The sequence below is a fragment of the Hylobates moloch genome, unplaced genomic scaffold (genome assembly GCF_009828535.3).
Source record: "Hylobates moloch isolate HMO894 unplaced genomic scaffold, HMol_V3 SCAFFOLD_20, whole genome shotgun sequence".
NCBI classification, from domain to species: domain Eukaryota; kingdom Metazoa; phylum Chordata; class Mammalia; order Primates; family Hylobatidae; genus Hylobates; species Hylobates moloch.
The window spans coordinates 40,128,109-40,148,210 of record NW_026652295.1 but is presented as its reverse complement, the minus strand read 5'-3'; the positions used below and the strand labels follow the sequence as shown (position 1 = coordinate 40,148,210).

General features: G+C 54.3%; 3 protein-coding genes across 7 annotated transcripts; 1 reads left to right on the top strand and 2 right to left on the bottom strand.

Annotated features, from left to right (window-relative positions):
* Nucleotides 1–2,145, bottom strand: TOMM6 (translocase of outer mitochondrial membrane 6). Its single transcript, XM_032141046.2, has 3 exons — nt 1,915–2,145; nt 560–664; nt 1–328 (listed from the first exon to the last, which is right to left on the bottom strand). Exons 1-2 carry the CDS (start codon nt 2,040–2,042, stop codon nt 568–570), a joined length of 225 nt encoding a protein of 74 aa, XP_031996937.1. The 5' UTR covers nt 2,043–2,145; the 3' UTR covers nt 1–328; nt 560–567.
* Nucleotides 2,146–2,350: 205 nt separating this feature from the next.
* PRICKLE4 (prickle planar cell polarity protein 4) lies at nt 2,351–9,625 on the bottom strand. Of its 3 annotated transcripts, none has more exons than XM_058432639.1 (8): nt 9,537–9,625; nt 8,206–8,242; nt 6,145–6,288; nt 5,512–5,619; nt 4,674–4,811; nt 4,211–4,414; nt 3,425–3,629; nt 2,351–2,979 (listed from the first exon to the last, which is right to left on the bottom strand). In XM_058432639.1, the coding sequence occupies exons 3-8, from the start codon at nt 6,274–6,276 to the stop codon at nt 2,609–2,611; spliced, it is 1,158 nt and encodes a 385-aa protein (XP_058288622.1). In that variant the 5' UTR covers nt 6,277–6,288; nt 8,206–8,242; nt 9,537–9,625; the 3' UTR covers nt 2,351–2,608. The 3 variants fall into 3 exon arrangements, with proteins under 3 accessions (XP_058288622.1, XP_031996930.2, XP_031996931.1); XM_032141039.2 differs by lacking the exon at nt 9,537–9,625 and adding an exon at nt 8,879–8,939; XM_032141040.2 differs by lacking the exons at nt 8,206–8,242; nt 9,537–9,625 and adding an exon at nt 8,879–8,948.
* A 123-nt stretch (nt 9,626–9,748) lies between these two features.
* FRS3 (fibroblast growth factor receptor substrate 3) lies at nt 9,749–19,838 on the top strand. 3 transcript variants are annotated; one of them, XM_058432637.1, is made up of 9 exons: nt 9,764–9,876; nt 10,850–10,945; nt 11,498–11,641; nt 12,977–13,065; nt 14,389–14,575; nt 17,052–17,213; nt 18,053–18,201; nt 18,484–19,176; nt 19,484–19,838. In XM_058432637.1, the coding sequence occupies exons 4-9, from the start codon at nt 13,000–13,002 to the stop codon at nt 19,604–19,606; spliced, it is 1,380 nt and encodes a 459-aa protein (XP_058288620.1). In that variant the 5' UTR covers nt 9,764–9,876; nt 10,850–10,945; nt 11,498–11,641; nt 12,977–12,999; the 3' UTR covers nt 19,607–19,838. The 3 variants fall into 3 exon arrangements, with proteins under 3 accessions (XP_031996933.1, XP_058288620.1, XP_031996934.1); XM_032141043.2 differs by having other exon boundaries at nt 9,765–9,876; nt 18,484–19,626; XM_032141042.2 differs by lacking the exon at nt 10,850–10,945 and having other exon boundaries at nt 9,749–9,876; nt 18,484–19,838.
* The last annotated feature ends 264 nt before the right edge of the window (nt 19,839–20,102 follow it).

Sequence of the window (20,102 nt, the reverse complement as noted above, 5' to 3'; positions counted from 1 at the left end):
TGCCTTTGTGTGCAGTATTTATTTCAAATGTTTGTTAAAACGGCACTGTTATTTCTCAGGACAAGAGCAAAGATCACCCCCTGCAGAAGCTTGGGAACTATGTACAGAACTTTACAGAATAGAGGCAATACTTTTGCTTAAGCCTGTCTGCTGACCAGAGAATGGAATTCTGCGTGGACTCAAGGAACAAAAGGAAACTAGGCAGGGAAAGGGAAGAAAAGTGCCCATCTGAATCAAACTTCAGCTGCCATCAGGGCACATCTTGTGGTGGTCACAGATTGTAGGCTGTTTTTTGGAAGATTCGGGTTCAGCACAGGATTCCATTTGTCTGCAATCAGATGATAAGACAACAGGTGGCATTAGAACTGTAAAAGTATGGGAGGGAAACTGGTAAGAGATACTTAAATCCCTCGCAACATCTGAAAACACATTTAACTAGGAATAGTTAAGGGTTTTACATCACATTCTTTTGTATATTTCATGAATAGTTGACAGAAAACATTGCTTCACCCAGTCTCTAGGTCTCCTAAGACACGCAGGGGTGTGGTTCAGTGCTTACCTACTTGGCTACGCCCCTGGCTGAGGTGCCATGAGGTCAATGTCACTCAAGTTCCTGGCCAGCCAAACTCCCGCAGCAAAGAGTCCCAAATTTAGTATCAAGTTCCTGGAAAAACAATGTGTTTTATTAACCCTGTGGTCACTGAGTCAGTTGTACAGTTAACGAAATGTACTGGGGGGGGAAAGGCTTCCATCACCACCACCTTCCCGAGGCGTTGATACGTGGTTGTGACGTGGCAGGTTGCTCAAGACCCACGTGGGAATTTGGGGTTCATTTTTGTGCCTAATAGGCTGGGCACGGTGGTTCACGCCTGTAATCCCAGCACTTTGGGAGGCCAAGGCAGGCGGATTACGAGATCAGGAGCTCGAGACCAGCCTGGCCAACATGGTGAAACCCCGTCTCTACTAAAAATACAAAAATTAGCTGGGCGTGGTGGTGCACGCCTGTAATCCCAGCTACTGGGGAGGCTGAGGCTGCAGTGAGCTGAGGTCCGCCACTACATTCCAGCCTGGGCGACAGAGCGAGACTGTCTCAGAAATAAATGTGGCCGGGCACAGTGGCTCACGCCTGTAATCCCAGCACTTTGGGAGGCCGAGGCGGCTGGGCGTGGTGGTGCGCGCTTGTAATCCCAGCTACTGGGGAGGCTGAGGCAGGAGAATCGCTTGAACCCGGGAGGCAGAAAGGGCAGTGAGCCGAGATCGCGCCTCTGCACTCCAGCCTGGGCGACAGAGTGAGACTCCGTCTCAAAAAAAAAGGCCGGGCGCGGTGGCTCACGCCTGTAATCCCAACACTTTGGGAGGCCGAGGCCGACGGATCACGAGGTCAGGAGATCGAGACCATCCTGGTTAACACGGTGAAAGCCCGTCTCTACTAAAAATACAAAAAATTAGCCGGGCGTGGTGGCGGGCGCCCGTAGTCCCGGCTACTCGGGAGGCTGAGGCAGGAGAATGGCGTGAACGCGGGAGGCGGAGCTTGCAGTGAGCCGAGATCGCGCCACTGCACTCCAGCCTGGGCGACAGAGCGAGACTCCGTCTCAAAAAAAAAAAAAAAGTAAGATCAAACGCAAAGCCCAGCTAAAGCACTAGTCCAGGGCCGAAAAAGCCTGTTTAAGTGCTAGCACCTCTTCCCTTGATCAGGGTGACATTACAGATACAGCCACATGACAGATCGCTTTTGCCACACAGGAACTCTCCTGGCCAAGGACCTCAGTGAGGCACAGCCAGAGCTACCAAGACGCCACAATGCTGACAATGTTAAAAAACAAAAACAAAAAACCCTGAGGCGCCAGCCTCGCGAGAAAGGGGAAATACGGACGTAAGGGCCAGAAAAGGACAAAGTTCCTTGGGCTCGGTTACCTCCGGAAGTCATTCCTATCAGTGGCAAAGCGGTAGACGCCCCGAAGCCAATCTCCCACGTTGTCCGGTATTTCGGGAGTTTCATTAGCCGAACCAGCAGCGCTAACCGGGACCCCGCTGGAAGCCATAGTGGAAAGCTTCGCATGGGCCGCGGTGGAGGAACCGTATCGGCGTCGCCGCTGAATGACGTACCTCCGGTCTGGCACTTCCGGCTGCTACCGGCCGGCTGGGGGGCGCTGTTCGCTTAGTCCGACATCCGGAAGAGAGACGGCCCCCTGCTGCGCGTCCACGAACTCTAGGAGGGGAGGAGCGCGGCCCCGTTCTGCGGTCCCCTGCTCCCGGTCCCACCTCCGGCTCTCCAGCCGGTAACCGTCACGCGTGCTGTGATCATTTAATTGGCTTGGGAGAGGATGGTGGGGACGGGGCTGTCCCAGCCTGTGGAGGTGGGGGTACGGGCTATCTCAGCAGGGGAAGCGTAGCTTTGGGGAATGGGTTTTGCCAAGAAAGTCTCCACCAAAAGTCTTAGAACGCGCAGTACTGAAGGGGGCGCACTCCAAACTTGTCACCTCTCCGCCTCTCGCGGGCGTGCGCCTGACTGCGTCTCAGTCTAGGATTGTTAGGGGGATGCTAGCCTTGTTCTCCCGCTTTACAGACCCCTTTCCTCCCACTCACATCCCCTCTCTGAGCTGCGCCACTAGCACATGGTGCAGTGCTTCTTAGAGGCGTTGCTGTCCTCTGCTTGGAGGCTTCCGGGGGTCTTCCAGGACTGGGGAAGGCGCTCGCCTAAGAAAAATCCTTCAGGTTCCGAGTCAGAGGAGGAGGAGCAGGTGGAGAAAGGGGTGTCCTTGGGATCACGAAGAGTCTCCAGGCGGCATTGCTCCTGCCCTTTGGGTGCTTCCGCTTTGTCCCCAGGTCGGTTCTCCTGCTGGGGACTGGATCCAGGCAGCCCCGCCTGAGTTTGCAGGCTGGAACCGCCGGCAGCAGCGAGAAGGAGTGTTCGGGAGAGGGTTGCAGAGTTCACCGAGGTTTGGTCCCTTCCTTCAGTTCGGTCGGGTCCAGTATCCCCTGTTCCGGGCCGGGTCGGAAACGCTGGTCTCAGAGCCGCGGAGCTGGACCTCCACCGCAGCTAGCTGGGGTGAGGCCCAGCCTCCCGTCCCGCCCAGCCCCTGGGCCGTGCGCGCCGCCGCCGCCGAGAGTCCTCGCCAGGGTTCCCCGCCTCCACCAGAGGGCGTCCGCCTCCCGCGCCTGGGAGGGAGTCCCGCGCCTGGGAGGGAGTCCGGCGCCGCAACCCTGACCGCGGCGCGGGGTGGGTTCGGGCGGCCCTTGGAACGCTCCGGCCAGGGACGCGCGGTGAGAGCTGCGGGCCCCGAGGCTTGGGTCTGGGGGGTGCGGTGGGGGCGCTCCTGGAGGGACGGGACGGCGTGGGACCGGGGCGAGGGTCCCAGCCCGGGAGAACCCCCACAGCCCAGCCCAAGCTCCCTCCCGCTTTGCTCTGCATCCTCTCCCTTACCAAGGAATGCCTGCCCTTCCAGTGCCCCGGCCCAGCTCCAGCCTGCATCCGAGTAGCGGTTCTCGAAGCAGCTGGGGCAGCAGGGGCTTCCCCCAGCCAGGGCATAACGTCCCCCGCCCAGAGGCCCGGCGCAGTCCTGGCAACAGAAGTGGTTCTCATGCCAGCGCTGTCCCTCCGCCTCGGTGCAGCGCCAGGAGAAGATCAGCTGGGAGAGGGAGAGGGGAACGTTTCATTCATTCATTCACTCATTCATTCATCCAGTAACCACGCCTTTTATCCAGTTAACGCTAAAGCACGTCTGCATAAATTCCCATTTAATTCACTCAGCCACTCTTGGACGCAGGGAGGAATGATTGGCTTAGCCAGGATCCCAGCTAGCAAGTGGCACAATTCGAAGTGGGACCTGGGGGTCTGGACTCCCAACCCAGGGCTTCAGGCTTCCTTTTATGCTGACATCAAGGGAATTTCTAGCATGATGAGGCAAAGCACTAGGCACTTGGCATCTACTGAGATGAGCATGTGTCCAAGAGTCCCTGCTCTAGAGAAATTCTGTGAGTCCAGGAACATTTGAGGGACTCTGCAGTGGGGGAGGCCAGAGAGAAAGGCACTGGGTCCTACATGCCCAGAGCTCAAGTCAGAACACAGGGAACTTGGTAGTCCCAAGCTGGTTCCTACTTCTCCCCACTCCCTGATACTGGGAGAAACTGTGGCCCAGGAGAGTGTCCCTTTGTATCCTGCCACTCTGGACCCTGGGCAGACCCCCAGTTCCTCCCCTCCAGGCTGTACCTGGTCACAAGCCGGGCAGCGCGGGCGCAGCAACTCTGCATGATGACGGCCACAGTAGAGTTGTCCATCATGGTAGAAGTAGATGAGGTTTATCAGGGCCTGGCCACAGGCCTGGCAGGCAAAGCAAGGCTGGTGCCAGCAGCGCTGTTCCCCTGCCCGGGCTGCAAACACTCCGTACTCCCCTGGCTTCAGCAGCTCCCTACACTGTCAGAGGGGAGGTGCTGAGGGGGTCGGAGTAAGCACTACCATCCTAACTTCCCTCCTTGCTCTTGCAGTCGGATCCCAACCTGTTCTCGCCATACCCTAGCAAGCCCACATCCGCTGCAACCTATACCAAGAGCTCCCAAACTTGGTTTCTGTTTTTCCTGTTTCCCAGCCAGAATCCCAGAGGCTAGCCCCTTCTGCAGAAATGAGAGGGCAAAGAATAGAGGAAGGGGAACTTGGCGGGAGGGGTGCTACATACCTTCTCACAGGTGTGTGCTTCAAGCTTGGGAAGTACCAGGCGGGCTACCCCCTGTCCCAGGGCTTCCTGCTTCCGCCTGGCACAGAAGAGCCGCAGCTCGGCCCGCTCCTCCTCCCCAAGGGCCAGGCAGTAGCGCTCCTGCAGAAACAGTCCTCTACAATTACTGGGAGAGCTCCAGCAGAAAAGATTGAGCATTGGTTGGAGGAAAAAAGGCTTGGCTGCTGGGTCAGAGAAAGGTTGTAGAACCTCAGGGAGATGCCAGAGATAATGGCATAGAAGAGGAAATAGAAGGAGAAGGAAAGGAGCTCAAGAAAGCCACCTCAGTCTCACCCTGCCCCCCTAGGAATGTCATCAGTCAGGTCCTGACAGGCCCACAGCACTTAGCCCTGTCACCATTAGGTCCTTGTTCCCAATGAGCTAAGAGCTCAGTATCACTTCCCATTCTTGCATTTCCTCAAATTATTTCATATACTCCTGTCTTGCCTCCCCAATTGAATTGTAAGCCTTTAGGCTGGGCACATGTAGACCCTCAATAAATATGTAACAACCACACTCTCTACATTTGTACATTCCATTATCCGTTTCAAAAGTCGTTCATGTCCATTTTCTCATTTGCTCTTGAACTAAGCGTTGTGGTGGGCGGAGCAGATGTTACTGCACCTGCTATTGTTATTGCCAATGTGAAAACTCAGGCAGGGGGAGAATGACGCCCCAACCAGTGCCATAGCTGGGCGTTAAATCCACATCCCTTAACTTCTGGACTGAGGTTCTTCCCACAGTAAGAAAAGAGAGGGGGGAAGGAAAGGCAAGAGAGGGAATATGGGGAGAGGAGACCCACATCAATGTCCTGCGGAGGGAGTTGCTGCAGGAGGGTCTGAAGCCTAGTCCAGTTGGGGGCTTGGTTGGTGTCCAGGCAAAGGGAACCCAAGCTCAGAACTGCAGGACCCTGAGGAGACATGGAAGAAGGGGAGGAGTGAAACTAGGTTTTTCCTTCCTTTCTCCTTCTTTCCCCCTCATCATTGCCACCTCTTCTCCAATCTAGAGCAGCTTCTAAGCATGCCCTCCATTTGGGAGGGTCCTCTTTGCACATCCTCACTGAGTGCAAGGATAGCTGACTGACGCCCGCATGTGTGGTCTTCCTTGAGGGAGGCTGGGGAGGCCCCAAACCCCAAAACAGCTTCCCTTCTTATGCTTTCCCTTCTTAACCCCCTTCACATCTTGGGGCCAAAGCCCCTAGAGTCTGGTTTGACAACACAGACCCCCTAGGAGAGGTAATGAATACTCATGTGAATGAGTTTAAAGTCAAAACCCCATGTTCTAAGCAGGTGCAGAGACACGAATTCCTGAAAAGAGAAAAAGGCAACAAGAGATTAGGCACGAAGTCAGACTACCTCCGGGCTGGTGGAAAAGGGTGGCCACTCCACAGGATAGAGGACATGTTGGTCTCAGAGGAAGGGCACGACTCTACTACCTGAGCATAGGTATCCTCAGGGTCCTCCCCCGGCAGGTGGCCTGAGTCACTGTCTGAGTTGGCTGGTGGACCTGGACCCTGGGGCTTGGGGCTGTCTTCTTGGTGGGGCCAGCCAGAGTTCTGCACTGACATTAGTGGCAAAGCCTACCCCAAAACAATAAGAACACCTCCATGTATTAGGCCGTTACGATGTGCTAGGAAGTGTTAAGTGCTTTATAGGTATTATTTCCCTCAGTCCTCCCAACACCCAAACGGCTTAGGTAGCATTATCCCCATCTTACAGATGGCCCAACTGAGGATCAGACCTTGAGCAGCATGCCCAGGTCAAATAGCTAGTAAGTGGCAGAGCCAGGTCTTGAGGTCAGGTCTTTTGGTGCAGAATTTCTGAAGTTCAAATTCTGGGGTCTCCCAAGATGGGGATGGAGGTAAGAGGAGGCCCATGGTAGAAGGAGAGGGCATTTTGCCTTTCTGGTGGGCCTTTGGGCACTCTCTCCTTACCTCATCAGCCTTAACTTCCACCATTTCTCACCGTGCCCCCCCAGCCCCAGTGAGCCTGCTTGTTCACAGCTTCCTACATGGGCCCAGTTTTTCCAGCTACATAGGCTTGGGCCTCTGGTTAAAAGATCCCCTTATCAGGAAGCCCTTCTCAGCCTCTGTGACCATACCAGCTCTCCCTTCCCTGAGCTCTTGAAGCAAGCAGTGCCCCAAGATTTAGCACCTAATGTTTTTATCTTTGCTCCCTGCATCTCTCTCGGCTCCTAATTTAGTCTATAAGTTCCTCGAAGACAGAGGAACACCTTGCACTTTTATATATAGCAGCAATTGCATTGGATAATCTAAGTTCATCTCTTCAGCTTTCCTCTCGGCAGCTCCTGATATGACCACAATATCTTGGGGGTAAGAAGTGACTATTGGCCAGGCACGGTGGCTCAGGCCTGTAATCCCAGCACTTTGGGAGGCCGAGACAAGCAGATCACGAGGTCAGATCGAGACCATCCTGGCTAACACGGTGTAAACCTCGTCTCTACTAAAAATACAAAAAAAATTAGCCGGGCGTGGTGGTGGGCACCTGTAGTCCCAGCTACTCCGGAGGCTGAGGCAGGAGAATGGTGCGAACCCAGGAGGTGGAGCTTGCAGTGAGCTGAGATCGCGCCACTGCACTCCAGCCTGGGCGACAGAGCAAGACTCTGTCTCAAAAAAAAAAAAAGAAGTGACCATTGGCTGGGCACAGTGGCTTATGCCTGTAATCCCAGCACTTTGGGAGGCCGAGGCGGGCGGATCACCTGAGGTCAGTAATTCGAGACCATCCTGGCCAACATGGGGAAACCCCATCTCTACTACAAATACAAAAATAAGCTGGGCGTGGTAACGTGTGCCTGTAATCCCAGCTACTCCGGAGGCTGAGGCAGGAGAATCGCTCCAACCTACCTGGGAGGCAGAGGTTGCAGTGAGCTGAGATCACGCCACTGCACTCCAGCCTGGGCGACAGAGTGAGACTCCGTCTCAAAACAAAAAAAGTGACTATTAATGTAGAGAAGAGATGAGCCCCGCCCTCAGGGAGCTCATAGTGAGTAAGACAAAGATGAAACCAGGTAGAATGGGATCAGAGCTCTGGACAGACATACACAAACCCTGGAGAAAAAAATAAGCAGAGCAAACTTTTTAATAATATTTACTCTGTGCCAAGGACTCTTCTAGAATATTACATAATATAGTCCATCCTAACAATAATCTTATGAGGTAATCTCTTTTATTCCACTTGACAGTTGAAACAAGTTAATTAACTTGCCCAAGATCATACCAGAGGCTAAGGGAAGCCTTAGGGGGACCTGGCTTCTGACAGCTGGGATAGATTCTGAAAGAAGCTGGGCACAGGAGGGTCATCATCAAATCCCTGGCCTCTGTAAGACTGGGCCAGGGATTTGTACTGGGGTTGAGGTGAGGGTTTGGACCGTACAGTTAATATTGCTTCCCAGCACCGAACCCTCCTCAGCACCGCCCCTCCACTCCCACTTCAAATGTCCTGTACCACCCTTCCCTCCTTCCTGGCTTCACACCCACCTGCTTCCTTCCTCTTCTGTCCCTCAGGTCAGGTTTCCTGTGAAAGGTGGCCAGGATGGGGTGTTTACACCAGGAGTAGCCACTAACAGCACTGCCCCTGCTCCAGGCAGCAAGAAAGGAGGGGGCATCTGGGGCCCCAGGAGGGGACTTGCACCCTCTTCGAATTGTCCAACACAGAAACAACGCTCAGAAATCAGGCCTCTATTCCTCACCCTTCCAGCTCCCCAAAGGCAGCCAAACTCCACCTCCACCTAGCACTGGAGCACCCTTACTAACAGGCCAGCTGGATTCTTTCCATAATTCCCTTCCCCCTCCCACCTCAGATAAGGGACAGAGCTGAATCCCTTGTCTTGCCTCCGTGCAGGTGCAAGAGGGCTCAGGAGCTGGACATCCCCAACACCCGCTGCCCTGAAGGGCAGAGCCCGAGAGGACTTAGGGCTTGGGGAGGTGGAGGGATGGGCAAGATTTCTGGGGACAGAAATCTTCTGGGAGGGAGAAGGAAGGGGAGTGGCTAGTCCCGCCAACTGCCCTCTCGATAGATCCCCAAAGTTTTTCTAGAACTTGGCGGGCCCGCCTCCGGGGCTGGGACGCGGTGTTTCCCGAGTCCGCTGGGGTTCCCGGTCTGGCTGCTGGGATTTTAGGGGAGGGGACCAGGACTCCGCTGGGGTCTCACCCTCGCTGTGCGTCGCTGCCCGGGCAGTTCTGGACCGACTCTGCCGTCAGGCCCCTCACCCGGTCCCCACCCCAAGGCCTCAGCGCCCGCCTCCGCCCGCCCCCGCCCGCCCTAATAGCACGGCCCTTCCTCTCCCACGCCCCAGCGGCCCCCGCCCACCCCTCCCCGGCTGGTGGAGAGGGGCGGCTCAGGGAGGGGCCTGGAGCTGCAGATTGGGGAAAAAAAGAAAGGAAAACAAAACCACATTTGTGGGATCTCAGGGTGGAAATGTGCGGGCTCCACGGCCTCTGCCATGCAGGAGCAAGGGCTCTGGCTGGGACTGCGCCCGGCAGGCATCCAGCAGACGCCGGGAGCCGCATTTACGCTGGGTTCTCAACCATTCGCTGAATGGAAACGCCTCGCCGGACCCGCAGCCCTGTCTCTCCGCAGTTCCCAGGTCTTCCCAAACTCTCCCTCTAGTCTCCCAGCCGGGTCCTCCGCGTGTTTCCCTTAAGTTCTCTCCCCCTTGTCCCCAGTGGTCCCCCGGCCCCTTCCCCTCCCCTCAACCCTCTTCCGGGTTCCATCGTCTTGCCCTTCTCCTTTCAGGTCCCTTCAGACCCTCTCCCCTTCCCTTCGTTTCTTGCCCAACCCTCCGTCCCCTTTCCGCTCCCCGGAGCACCCCCAACTGTGGTGTCCTCAGCCCCGCCTCTGCGCCCCGCCTCCGCCGCAGGCTCCGCCCTGTCCCCGCCAGGCTTGCTCAGTCCCTGGCCAGGAGCGCCCTCTGGCGTCTGCGCATGCTCACTGCTCCCGACTGCAAAGTCCTCCAAAGGGACCTTCTAGGCTGCGTGCCGGTCGCCCCCGCTCGGGTCCGCCCGCCCGCAGCGTCTCGTTGGTGCTGCCGGTGACCTCCGACCCCGCGGCCGCGGGGCGGGGCGGGGAGGCCTTAGCTCCGGGCGGGCGGCGGCTGCTGCAGCGGGACCCGGGAGCGGGGCCCGGCGCCGCCTGGGCCGCGGGGCGATGTGAGTCGGGGCGCGGCGGGCGGGGACGAGGCGGCTTCACCGAGGCCGCGCCGCGCCGCGCCGCAGTCTCCACTCCCTCCCTAGGAAGCCCCGGGCGGGCGGGCGGCGGAGCACCGGGGCTGGGGGCGGGGATCCGGGGACAGCGCGCACCCAGATCTCCTCATTCCTTACGGGTATCTAGAAATTCCCCTTGACAGTCCTGCAGCCTGTCCTGTAGCCTCTGGCTTCCCCAACCCACCTCTAACCTCTCCGCCCTGGACACATCATCTTATCTCCTGGAGCCCTCAGAACCCCCTCACTCACTCAACAAATCTCCTGCTATGCCCACGGACCCACCATTTCTCTTGGATGCCCCCAAATGCTTCCACTGCCCGGAAATTCCTAGGATCCCTCATATCCCCATTCTCCTTGCACTATCCAAAATGCCCACATCCAAAATTCTTGCTCATGTTTCCCCAAACGTCCTCATACGTTTTCAGTCCCCACAGCCCCCTCTCACTCCTGCCCCTGATCCATACCTATCCCAGACCAGAGGCCTCTCCCCATTTCCCCTCAATGCAGTCCCTCCTCAGTGGGCTATCTGATACATCCTGATATCTTAAGGAGAAGAGATGGTGATAGGGAAATGCAACCCCTCCCCCATCTTGCACCCTAGAGTTCTTCGTTTCAGTGCCCCCGCCCTGCCCCCGTTGGTGGCTCAAGCCCCAGTATTCCCAGCAACCTGTCTTTAGTCTGTGCACACCTCCCTGAGCCTGCTTCTTCCTTCCAGAAAATAAGCCAGACCAAGGGGATGGGGTCCTGTTACCTGGAAGTTGTCCAAGGATGCAGGGTGCAAGGGGCCCTGGGAAGTGTTTCTTCAGAGCAGGAATGTGGGATGTCCAGGGTCTGCAGAGTCCTGGCTTGTTGACTTGTCTACCTCGGGCTCAGATGCTCTGAAATTTTGGCTTACTGTTAACATTTATGTTAAAATTAGGCCTTTCAGAGCTTGGGGAGCAGAAAATCTATCAAGCTTCCAAATGCGAAATTGAAGCAGCCTGTCTTGGAAGAGGAACATGTCAATTTTAGTGATGTTTGTCTTACATTTTTACCTCTACAAGTTATTTAAGCTAGAAGCTCCCCAGTTTATAGATGGTTCCCCCAAAAACTAAGGCCTTAGGTGGGAGTTGGGGGGGGGGGCGTTAACTTAAGTCTCCCAGATACTTAGTAGCAACAAAACTGACTGGAGTATGATTTCCTGAGTCTTAAACCAGTGCTGTCTCTACTATATCACAGTGTCCTTTTGAGAAAGCTCTTTGTAGAGTTAAAGTTCTCTGCAAAGGTAAGGTGATGGTTTTGGCGTTTATTGTAACAGGACTCAGAGGGAGATCTAAAGTGACTTAAAAGGGCTTGGGTCGTCTTAGACTTCAAACTCATTGATGTTCTGGGAGTCTGTCCCTCTCAGGGCCCGTGGTGCTTGGGATTTGTGCTCCCTTTGCCCTTGATTTTACTTTCTTCTTTGGTGTTTTTATCCCATTAGGGCTGGAACAGATACCCAGGTGGGATGGACTGTTAGGTCAGTTTCATTAACAGTTGGGGGTGAAGATAGAAGGTTTTATTAATCAGTGTCTGTTTCCTATGCTAGGTGAGCCCCAGGTGTATCTCAGAGGGATCCGGGTGACTTCTCTGCAGACTGTTTGCCATGACAGCCCACCAAGGACGGGGGGAATAAAGTGGGAACCCTTCCCCATGCCCCTCCCACGGTCAGCTCCCCAATGGCCTGGGTGAGGTAAGAGCTGTGTATAGGGGTCAGTTTTATGGCGTTTCCCAAGTTGGGAGGAACAGAGGGTACAGGTCACCTGGTTGTTCAAAGCTTTACCATTCAGCAGGACTCCTAGAAGGATAGCCAATCCTACAGACTCATTTCCTGAGATAAGTTGCAGCCCCTTAAAACTTCTGCTTGGCATTGGTCCATGCATTTCTTTTTTTTTTTTTTTTTTTTTTTTTTTTGAGACGGAGTCTCCCTCTGTCGCCCAGGCTGGAGTGCAGTGGCGCAGTCTTGACTCACTGCAAGCCCCACCTCCTGGGTTCATGCCATTCTCCTGCCTCAGCCTCTCCGAGTAGCTGGGACTACAGGCGCCCACCACCACGCCCGGCTAATTTTTGTATTTTTAGTAGAGATGGGGTTTCACCGTGGTCTCGATCTCCTGACCTCATGATCCGCCCGCCTCGGCCTCCCAAAGTGCTGGGATTACGAGCGTGAGCCGCCGCGCCCGGCCTGGTCCATGCATTTCTTGTTCCCTTAGGTCATTCAAGCCTGGGTGGTGTCCTCTTCATTCTGGGCAGAGTCCTGACTATTGTGACATATAATCCAAGTACCAGAATCCTGGAAGGAAGAGCCAAATAGTAAGGCCTCTGGTCTCCCCTTCAGAAAAAGGGAAGGAAACCCAGCATTTTTTTTTTAATGAAGAAATATCCAATTGAGGTTATTAAAACTGTGCACTGTTTTAAATGTTCAGTCTTCTGAATAGATCTTTATGATCACAATGCAACAACTCATTTGAAGAGGGCATCAAAAAGATAAATTTGCACTGGATGTTGGGATGGTAGTAAGGGAGAAGAGAGAACTTGGATGAAGTGGAATGGATGAGGTAAAAAGGGAGGAAAAAAAAGACAGGTACAGACCAAAGTGTCTGAGACCCCCAAGTGACAATTTCTTTGCTGAATCCAAATAAGGGGCTCGGGCTGGCACCCATCTCCATCTGCTGCAGATCACTTCTCCTGGACCCCTACTTTTCTTCCTGCCTGTGTCCCTGCCTTCCTGGTCATTACATGGGTCAGAATCCTACATATTCTTAAGGTCCAGATCAAATGTTACCTCTGAGAAGCTCTCTCCAGCCCCCCATCAGCATTCATCCTTAACACATTGTAACTTGAATTAACATTTATCCAATGTGTGTCTGGCCCGGGATTGAGAATGCGAAGTCTTTGAGGGAGGGTCTGTATCGCACAGGCTCTTGGACAGAGTAGGTGATCACAATGAGGTGCTTCTGCCCAAGTTCCCCAGAGCAGGGTTTTTTGAAGCTGAAGTTGGTGACCTGCATATCCCATATGTTTTTCCTAGGGCAGGCTGGCTGCTCTGACACCATGGGGAGCTGCTGCAGCTGCCTGAACAGAGACAGTGTTCCGGACAACCACCCCACCAAGTTCAAGGTACCCAGAGCCCTCGCCTCTCCTGTGTTCCCAACATGGCCTCTTGGGCTCAGACACAATTTAATGGAGTTGCCTCAGCTTCTCTAACAGCAAATCAAATGCCAGGCTGAGGTTGTAGGCTTATGGAGACTTCTCGAGCTCACACCCTGTCAAGTAGCCTGAGGGAAAGAGGCCCAGACCACTGCTGTTTTCATGGCTCTTGATATTACCAAGAATGAAGAAATGCCATAATGGTGCTTTTGGAACTGTTGTCAGTGTATTTTTATAACTTTATATATCCCCCCTTTTTTTTTTAAGAGAAAACAAAATTCTGTATTTGTGAGTTAATATATGTAAAGTATTTAAAATAGTGCGTAGTGGCCAGGCACGGTGGCTTACGCCTGTAATCCCAGCACTTTTGGAGGCCAAGGCAGGCAGATCACCTGAGGTCAGGAGTTAGAGACCAGCCTGGCCAACATGGCGAAACCCCATCTCTACTAAAAATACAAAAATTAGCTGGGTATGGTGGCACACGCCTGTAATCCCAGCTACTCGGGAGGCTGAGGCAGGAGAATCACTTGAACCCGGGAGATGGAGGTTGCAGTGGGCTGAGATCGCACCACTGCACTTCAGCCTGGGCGACAGAGTGAGGTGCCATCTCAAAAAAAAAATAAATAAATAAATAAATAAATAAATAAAATTAAATAGTGCTTAGCACACAGTAAGCACAACATCAGTGTTTGCTGTTTGCTGTGGGAAGCTGAGGGCAGACCCAAGTCGACCTGTGCCCTCCCCCGCCCACCTCTCTAGAGGGAGCCTCCTCCTTCCTCCTCATTCTGGGGCATATTGAAGCACATGTTTCTCCTGCCCACCAGAAGAGGGAGCCCTCAGTAAGGGCATGCAGTTGGGGAGGTGGTAGAGGAGATATGCACTTGGGCTTGGCTTTCCTAGGTCAGGGTGTCCCAGTCTCAAGATTTTGAATTTACCATTGAACCCCATTCCCCATTAACATCTGGCCCTTGGATACTAAGGCATGGGCTGTCTGGGGTCATCTAACATTTGTTATCTAACAAACTGACCTTGGAAGTCATCTACCTACCCCTTCCCTCACTGTCCGTATGACAAAACTCAGCACCAGAGAAGTAGGATTTGCCCAGAGAACTGCCGTGGGCCCATGGCACTGCTTCATATAGTTATGTGGCATTCGGTAGAGTCTGTGATAGTCGGATGTGACCTTTGGTACCACACCTCTTGTCCTGCATCAGATTGTCTCCCAGTGCCTCAGGGACCCATGCAAACACTTGTTGGACTCACTCATTGACCCTTCTGTCCTCTCCCCTCCAGGTGACAAATGTGGATGACGAGGGGGTGGAGCTGGGCTCTGGGGTGATGGAGCTGACACAGAGTGAGCTGGTGCTGCACCTGCATCGGCGTGAGGCCGTCCGCTGGCCTTACCTCTGCCTGCGGCGCTATGGCTACGACTCCAACCTCTTTTCCTTTGAGAGTGGCCGCCGATGTCAGACAGGCCAGGGTGAGTACCAGGCCCTTCCCCACCCTGGGATAGGGGCTTACGCAAGACTCCAGGGTTCCTAATGTATAGATTAGCCCTCAAGAGGTTAGTGTTATCCCCATCACCTGTGGGCAGTAGCGTGTGATGTATTCTTCCTGCAGTCAGAGATCAGGGGTGGTAGGTTATTCCATAAGGTCAAGGCTAGAGCCAGCCACAGCTCTCTGAAAGAGTGGCATGGTCTGAGTTTATCTCTTAGGATCCAGACTTAAGCTGTGCAAAAGGAATCTTGCATGGGATTATGTTCAGTGCAGTTTGGGATTATGACTGTGCAGAGGTGGAATGAACAAGCTTCTCTGATGAGGCTGCCAACAGAATAGTGAGCCTCCGAGGTCATGTTTGCTGGAGGAGACTTCCCTCCATGCATTTTACCCTTGGAATTCATGAGGCAGAGGCAGGGGTGCTGGGTGAGCAGGCAGAGCGGGCAGAGGCATCCTTGCTCCTAGTGATGTTTGATCTACACTTGGATTCCCAGAGGGGCTACCCCTGGCCCCAACACGGGGTTCTCTACAACTCCAGTCTTTCCCAGTCTTTTCTACTTCTCGTCATATTTTGCCAGAGTAATTATTTTTCTTCCCTATTTCCTCCCCATCCTATTTGTGCAAACCATAGTTGTCCCATTCCCCAGGCTAATTGTGTCTTAGTTGTGGGTATATGCACAGGCATACCCCAGGTAGCCTCCCCTAGGTCCCAGGTCCCCCTGTTACAGAGGGGAGTGTAGGAGTCCATGCTGGCCCAATACCCCAAGGGCATCTTTGAGTTCCCTGATTGACAGACACTCAGCCCAGTCCTGCTGTTCCTGGGACCTTGAGTTGCAGTGTTGCAGTTTGAAGGGCTATAAGGCTGGCTGCATTGAGGAGCCATGTGATTGCCTTGCCATATTTGCCTTTAGCTAGTCTGCCCATGATTTCTTCCTTCCCGCGCCAGAGTTTAATCTATGAGGTCAGGAACCTATATACAGTAGGCATTCGCTTTCTGGCCACACACTGGGCTAATAAGTGAAGAAGCAGGGGACAGAGTAGACCCTCTTGTCATCAGCGATCTGAGGGCTGGAGCTCTGGATGGAGCTTTTTTTCCTAGGAAGCAGGGGGTGTTAGGCAGAGGAAGGTGGGGGAAGCATGTGAGGTAGAGTGTTCACTCACCTGGCTGGGCGCGGTGGCTCACATCTGTAATGCCAGCACTTTGGGAGGCCGAGGTGGACGGATCACGAGGTCAGGAGATCGAGACCATCCTGACTAACATGGTGAAACCCCGTCTCTACTAAAAATACAAAAAACTAGCCGGGTGTGGTAGCAGGCGCCTGTAGTCCCAGCTACTCGGGAGGTTGAGGCAGGAGAATAGCGTGAGAATGGCCGGGAGGCGGAGCTTGCAGTGAGCTGAGATTGCACCCCTGCATTCCAGCCTGGGCAACAGGGCGAGACACCGTCTCCGAAAAAAAAAAAAAAAGAATGTTCACTCATCTAATACTATCCTTTCCACCTTGGTTTTTGGTTTTGTTTTTTTTTTTCTTTTCTTTTTTCTTTTTTTTTGAGATGGAGTCTCGCTCTGTCACCCAGGCTGGAGTGCAGTGGCACAATCTCGGCTCACTGCAACCTCCACCTCTGAGGTTCAAACGATTCTCCTGCCTCAGCCTCCTGAGTAGTTGAGATTACAGGTGCCCACCACCACGCCTGGCTAATTTTTTGTATTTTTAGTAGAGACAGGGTTTCACCATGTTGGCCAGGCTGGTCTTGAACTCCTGACTTCAGGTAATCCACCCTCCTCGGCCTCCTAAAGTGCTGGGATTACAGGCGTGAGCCATCATGCCCGGCCTCCACCTTGGTTGTGATTCTCTTCTTGTGACCCCTGAACACATACATCCTTATGAAAATGATTTTGCTTCAGAGGAATATAGCTGGAGTGTTCAATGTGGTGTGAGCGTGGTGGGGCAGGGTACCTTGGGCCCAGCCTTTCTAGTAGCTCTTGGATTCTAGAGCAGACCTAGAAAGAATGCCCAGGGCCAGGTGTGGTGGCTCACGCCTGTAATCTCAGCACTTTGGGAGGCCGCGGCAGGCGGATTACCTGAGGTCAGGAGTTTGAGACCAGCCTGACCAACATGGTGAAACCCTGTCTCAACTAAAAATACAAAAAATTAGCCGGGCGTAGTGGCGGGCGCCTGTAATCCCAGCTACTTGAGAGGCTGAGGCAGAAGAATTGCTTGAACCTGGGAGGCAGAGGTTGCAGTGAGCTGAGATCGCACCCTTGCACTCCAGCCTGGGCAACAAGAGCAAAACTCCACCTCAAAAAAAAAAGAAAAAGAATGCTCAAGATGAGGAGAGGCTCTCCTGCCCCTGCAGGCCTGGGACTGGAGTTCAGGGACATTTCCTGCACATTGTGCATCTGTTGAGCTCCTCTGGTCCTTCCCTATTGCCTAGGGTCATTTCTTCCCCTCCTTCTCCAGGAATATTTGCATTTAAGTGTTCCCGGGCTGAGGAAATCTTCAACCTCCTTCAGGATCTGATGCAGTGCAACAGCATCAATGTGATGGAAGAGCCTGTCATCATCACCCGCAATAGCCACCCCGCTGAGCTTGACCTCCCTCGAGCCCCCCAGCCTCCCAATGGTGAGGAGACCCCAGTGTACACACACACACACACACACACACACACACACACACACAGTCCTAGGAAACACAAATCTGAGGGACAAGTCAAGCTGGCAGGTTGGGGGAAGGCTGGGTGAGCCAGGCTTCCAGGGCAGTTGTCCATGATCAGAACCATTCTTGAGGATCGATAAGTCCTGGGCTGGGCTAGGGGACTCAAACTGAGGCTGTTGAGTCCTGGGCCTTGTATTGACTGATGGTTGGGGAGCAGACAGGAAGACTTTGGGTTTCCGTAGAAATGGCAGTCTGGAGTTTTTTTGCTTTCTTCCTCTGTCTGTTGGGTCATCCCCATATACCCTCCTTGCTGCTGGTGCAGGCATCTCTGGCCATGACTGTATTCTGGAGAGGGTCCTACAATTTCTGCTTGTTCAGTCATTGAATTCAGATCAGGCACCTGTTTGGTGTTCTGTGCTCCCTGGACTGGCCCATGGGGGACAGGAGAAATAGAAGCACAGTCCCTTTTTTTGAGGAGCTTCCCTGGACCTTACTGGTAGACCTAGAATGAAGCAAAGGGACAGTTCAGTGACAACAAGATGTGCTTTATGCGTTTCGGGTGAGTCTATAATGGAGACAGTGGTGAGGTGCTTCAAGCTGAGCTTGAGGGAAAGGGCAGGGTTTGAAGAGCAGAGGAAAGATGAAGGATATTGGGGGGCTGGTGGCTCAGTGGGGTTTAACCACTGTGAGGCCCTGAGAGCATCTCTCCTCCATTAAAGGAGTCCCAGGATGCCGCACACACAGCTGCAAGTGGTTGTCAGGTGGCTTAAGTTCCCCTCTCCTGGGCTTGTCTCCCCTGTGCTCAGCTCTAGGCTACACTGTCTCCAGCTTTTCCAATGGCTGCCCTGGAGAGGGCCCACGATGCTCAGCTCCCCGGCGGCTCTCGACAAGCAGCCTGCGGCACCCCTCGCTTGGGGAAGAGTCCACCCATGCCCTCATTGCTCCTGATGAGCAGGTGAGCACGCAGCCGGCCAGCCCGTGCCCTGTTGGTCTGGGTGGGGACGAGGGATGGGAAATAAGGCTACCTCCTCCCAGTAAGGATCACGGGAAGGGGAAGAACATTGTAACGGTCCCTTCCTGTCCCCAAAAGGGAGCAGCTTCCTCAGAAGGGTTGGAGGACAAGGAGGAAGAAACTCTAGCTCTTTTTCTGTGTGCTGCTTTTCTCTCATCCTGTCCCTTCTGTTCGCTTTTCTCCCTGTCCTGGGACACTCCTGCCTCATTTGGACTCTTTCCCCAGTCCCACACCTATGTCAACACACCGGCCAGTGAAGATGACCACCGCAGGGGCCGCCACTGCCTGCAGCCCCTGCCTGAGGGTCAGGCACCCTTCCTCCCACAGGCCCGGGGTCCTGACCAACGGGACCCACAGGTGTTCTTGCAGCCAGGCCAGGTGAAGTTTGTGTTGGGCCCGACCCCTGCTCGGCGGCACATGGTGAAGTGCCAGGGCCTCTGTCCCAGCCTGCATGACCCCCCACACCACAATAATAACAATGAGGCCCCTTCCGAGTGCCCAGCCCAGCCTAAGTGCACCTACGAGAACGTCAGCGGGGGGCTGCGGCGAGGGGCTGGCTGGAGACTGAGCCCAGAGGACCCAGGCTGGAATGGCCTTGCCCACCGCCGGGCCGCCCTGCTGCACTATGAGAACCTGCCCCCGCTGCCCCCTGTGTGGGAAAGCCAAGCCCAGCAGCTGGGAGGGGAGGCTGGGGATGATGGGGACTTGAGGGATGGGCTCACACCCTCTTCCAATGGCTTCCCTGATGGTGAGGAGGACGAGACCCCACTGCAGAAGCCCACCAGCACCCGGGCCGCCATCCGCAGCCACGGCAGCTTTCCTGTGCCACTGACCCGCCGCCGCGGCTCCCCAAGGGTCTTCAACTTTGATTTCCGCCGGCCGGGGCCCGAGCCCCCAAGGCAGCTTAACTACATCCAGGTGGAGCTAAAGGGCTGGGGTGGAGACCGCCCTAAGGGGTCCCAGAACCCCTCGAGCCCCCAGGCCCCCATGCCCACCACCCACCCTGCCCGAAGCTCAGACTCCTACGCCGTGATTGACCTCAAAAAGACCGTGGCCATGTCCAACCTGCAGAGAGCTCTGCCCCGAGACGATGGCACCGCCAGGAAAACCCGGCACAACAGCACCGACCTGCCTCTGTAGGGACGTCCCAGTCCTCACCACCCTTTGCCCCACCATGATCCGGCCTCTGTCTCACACTCCTGTCCTCTGAACCCACCCTTCCCAGGGTTCAGGGTTGCTTTGCAGAAGGCATGGAGGTGGGACCAGATGCTTCCCTGTGCTGGCTGGAGTCTCCAGAGATAGACACCGAGTCTCCTGGTCTGTCTCCAGGCTGGGGAGAGAAGGGTGACCAGGCGAGGAGGGAGCCGAGACGTCAACTGTGAAGGGTTCCTGTGATTGCGTTTAGCGCCCTCCCGTTCTGTCCATTTGTCTTGTCTGCCGACTGTCCGTGTGTGTTTTTTTTGGTTGGAATTTTGAAACATTTTGTACCTGTTGATTTTATTTATCAGTTTATTTTTCTATTTATTGTTTTAAATGTAATTTAACATATTTATTATTAATATAATTATTTTTAAATTCTGGCCCAGTGGATATCATCTTCTTAGGGAATCTTTTCTGGTGTGGTCCTGGGTTGGACACAGGGCAGGCCTAATCGAGGTAAGGGCTTCACTCTGGGGAATTTGGGGCAGTTATGGTTTTTGTGACAAGTCCATGATTTTTTTTTTTTTTTTTTTTTTGAGACAGAGTTTCGCTCTTGTGGCCCAGGCTGGAGTGCAGTGGCGTGATTTCAGCTCACTGCAACCTCCGCCTCCCGGGTTCAAGCAGTTCTCCCGCCTCAGCCTCCC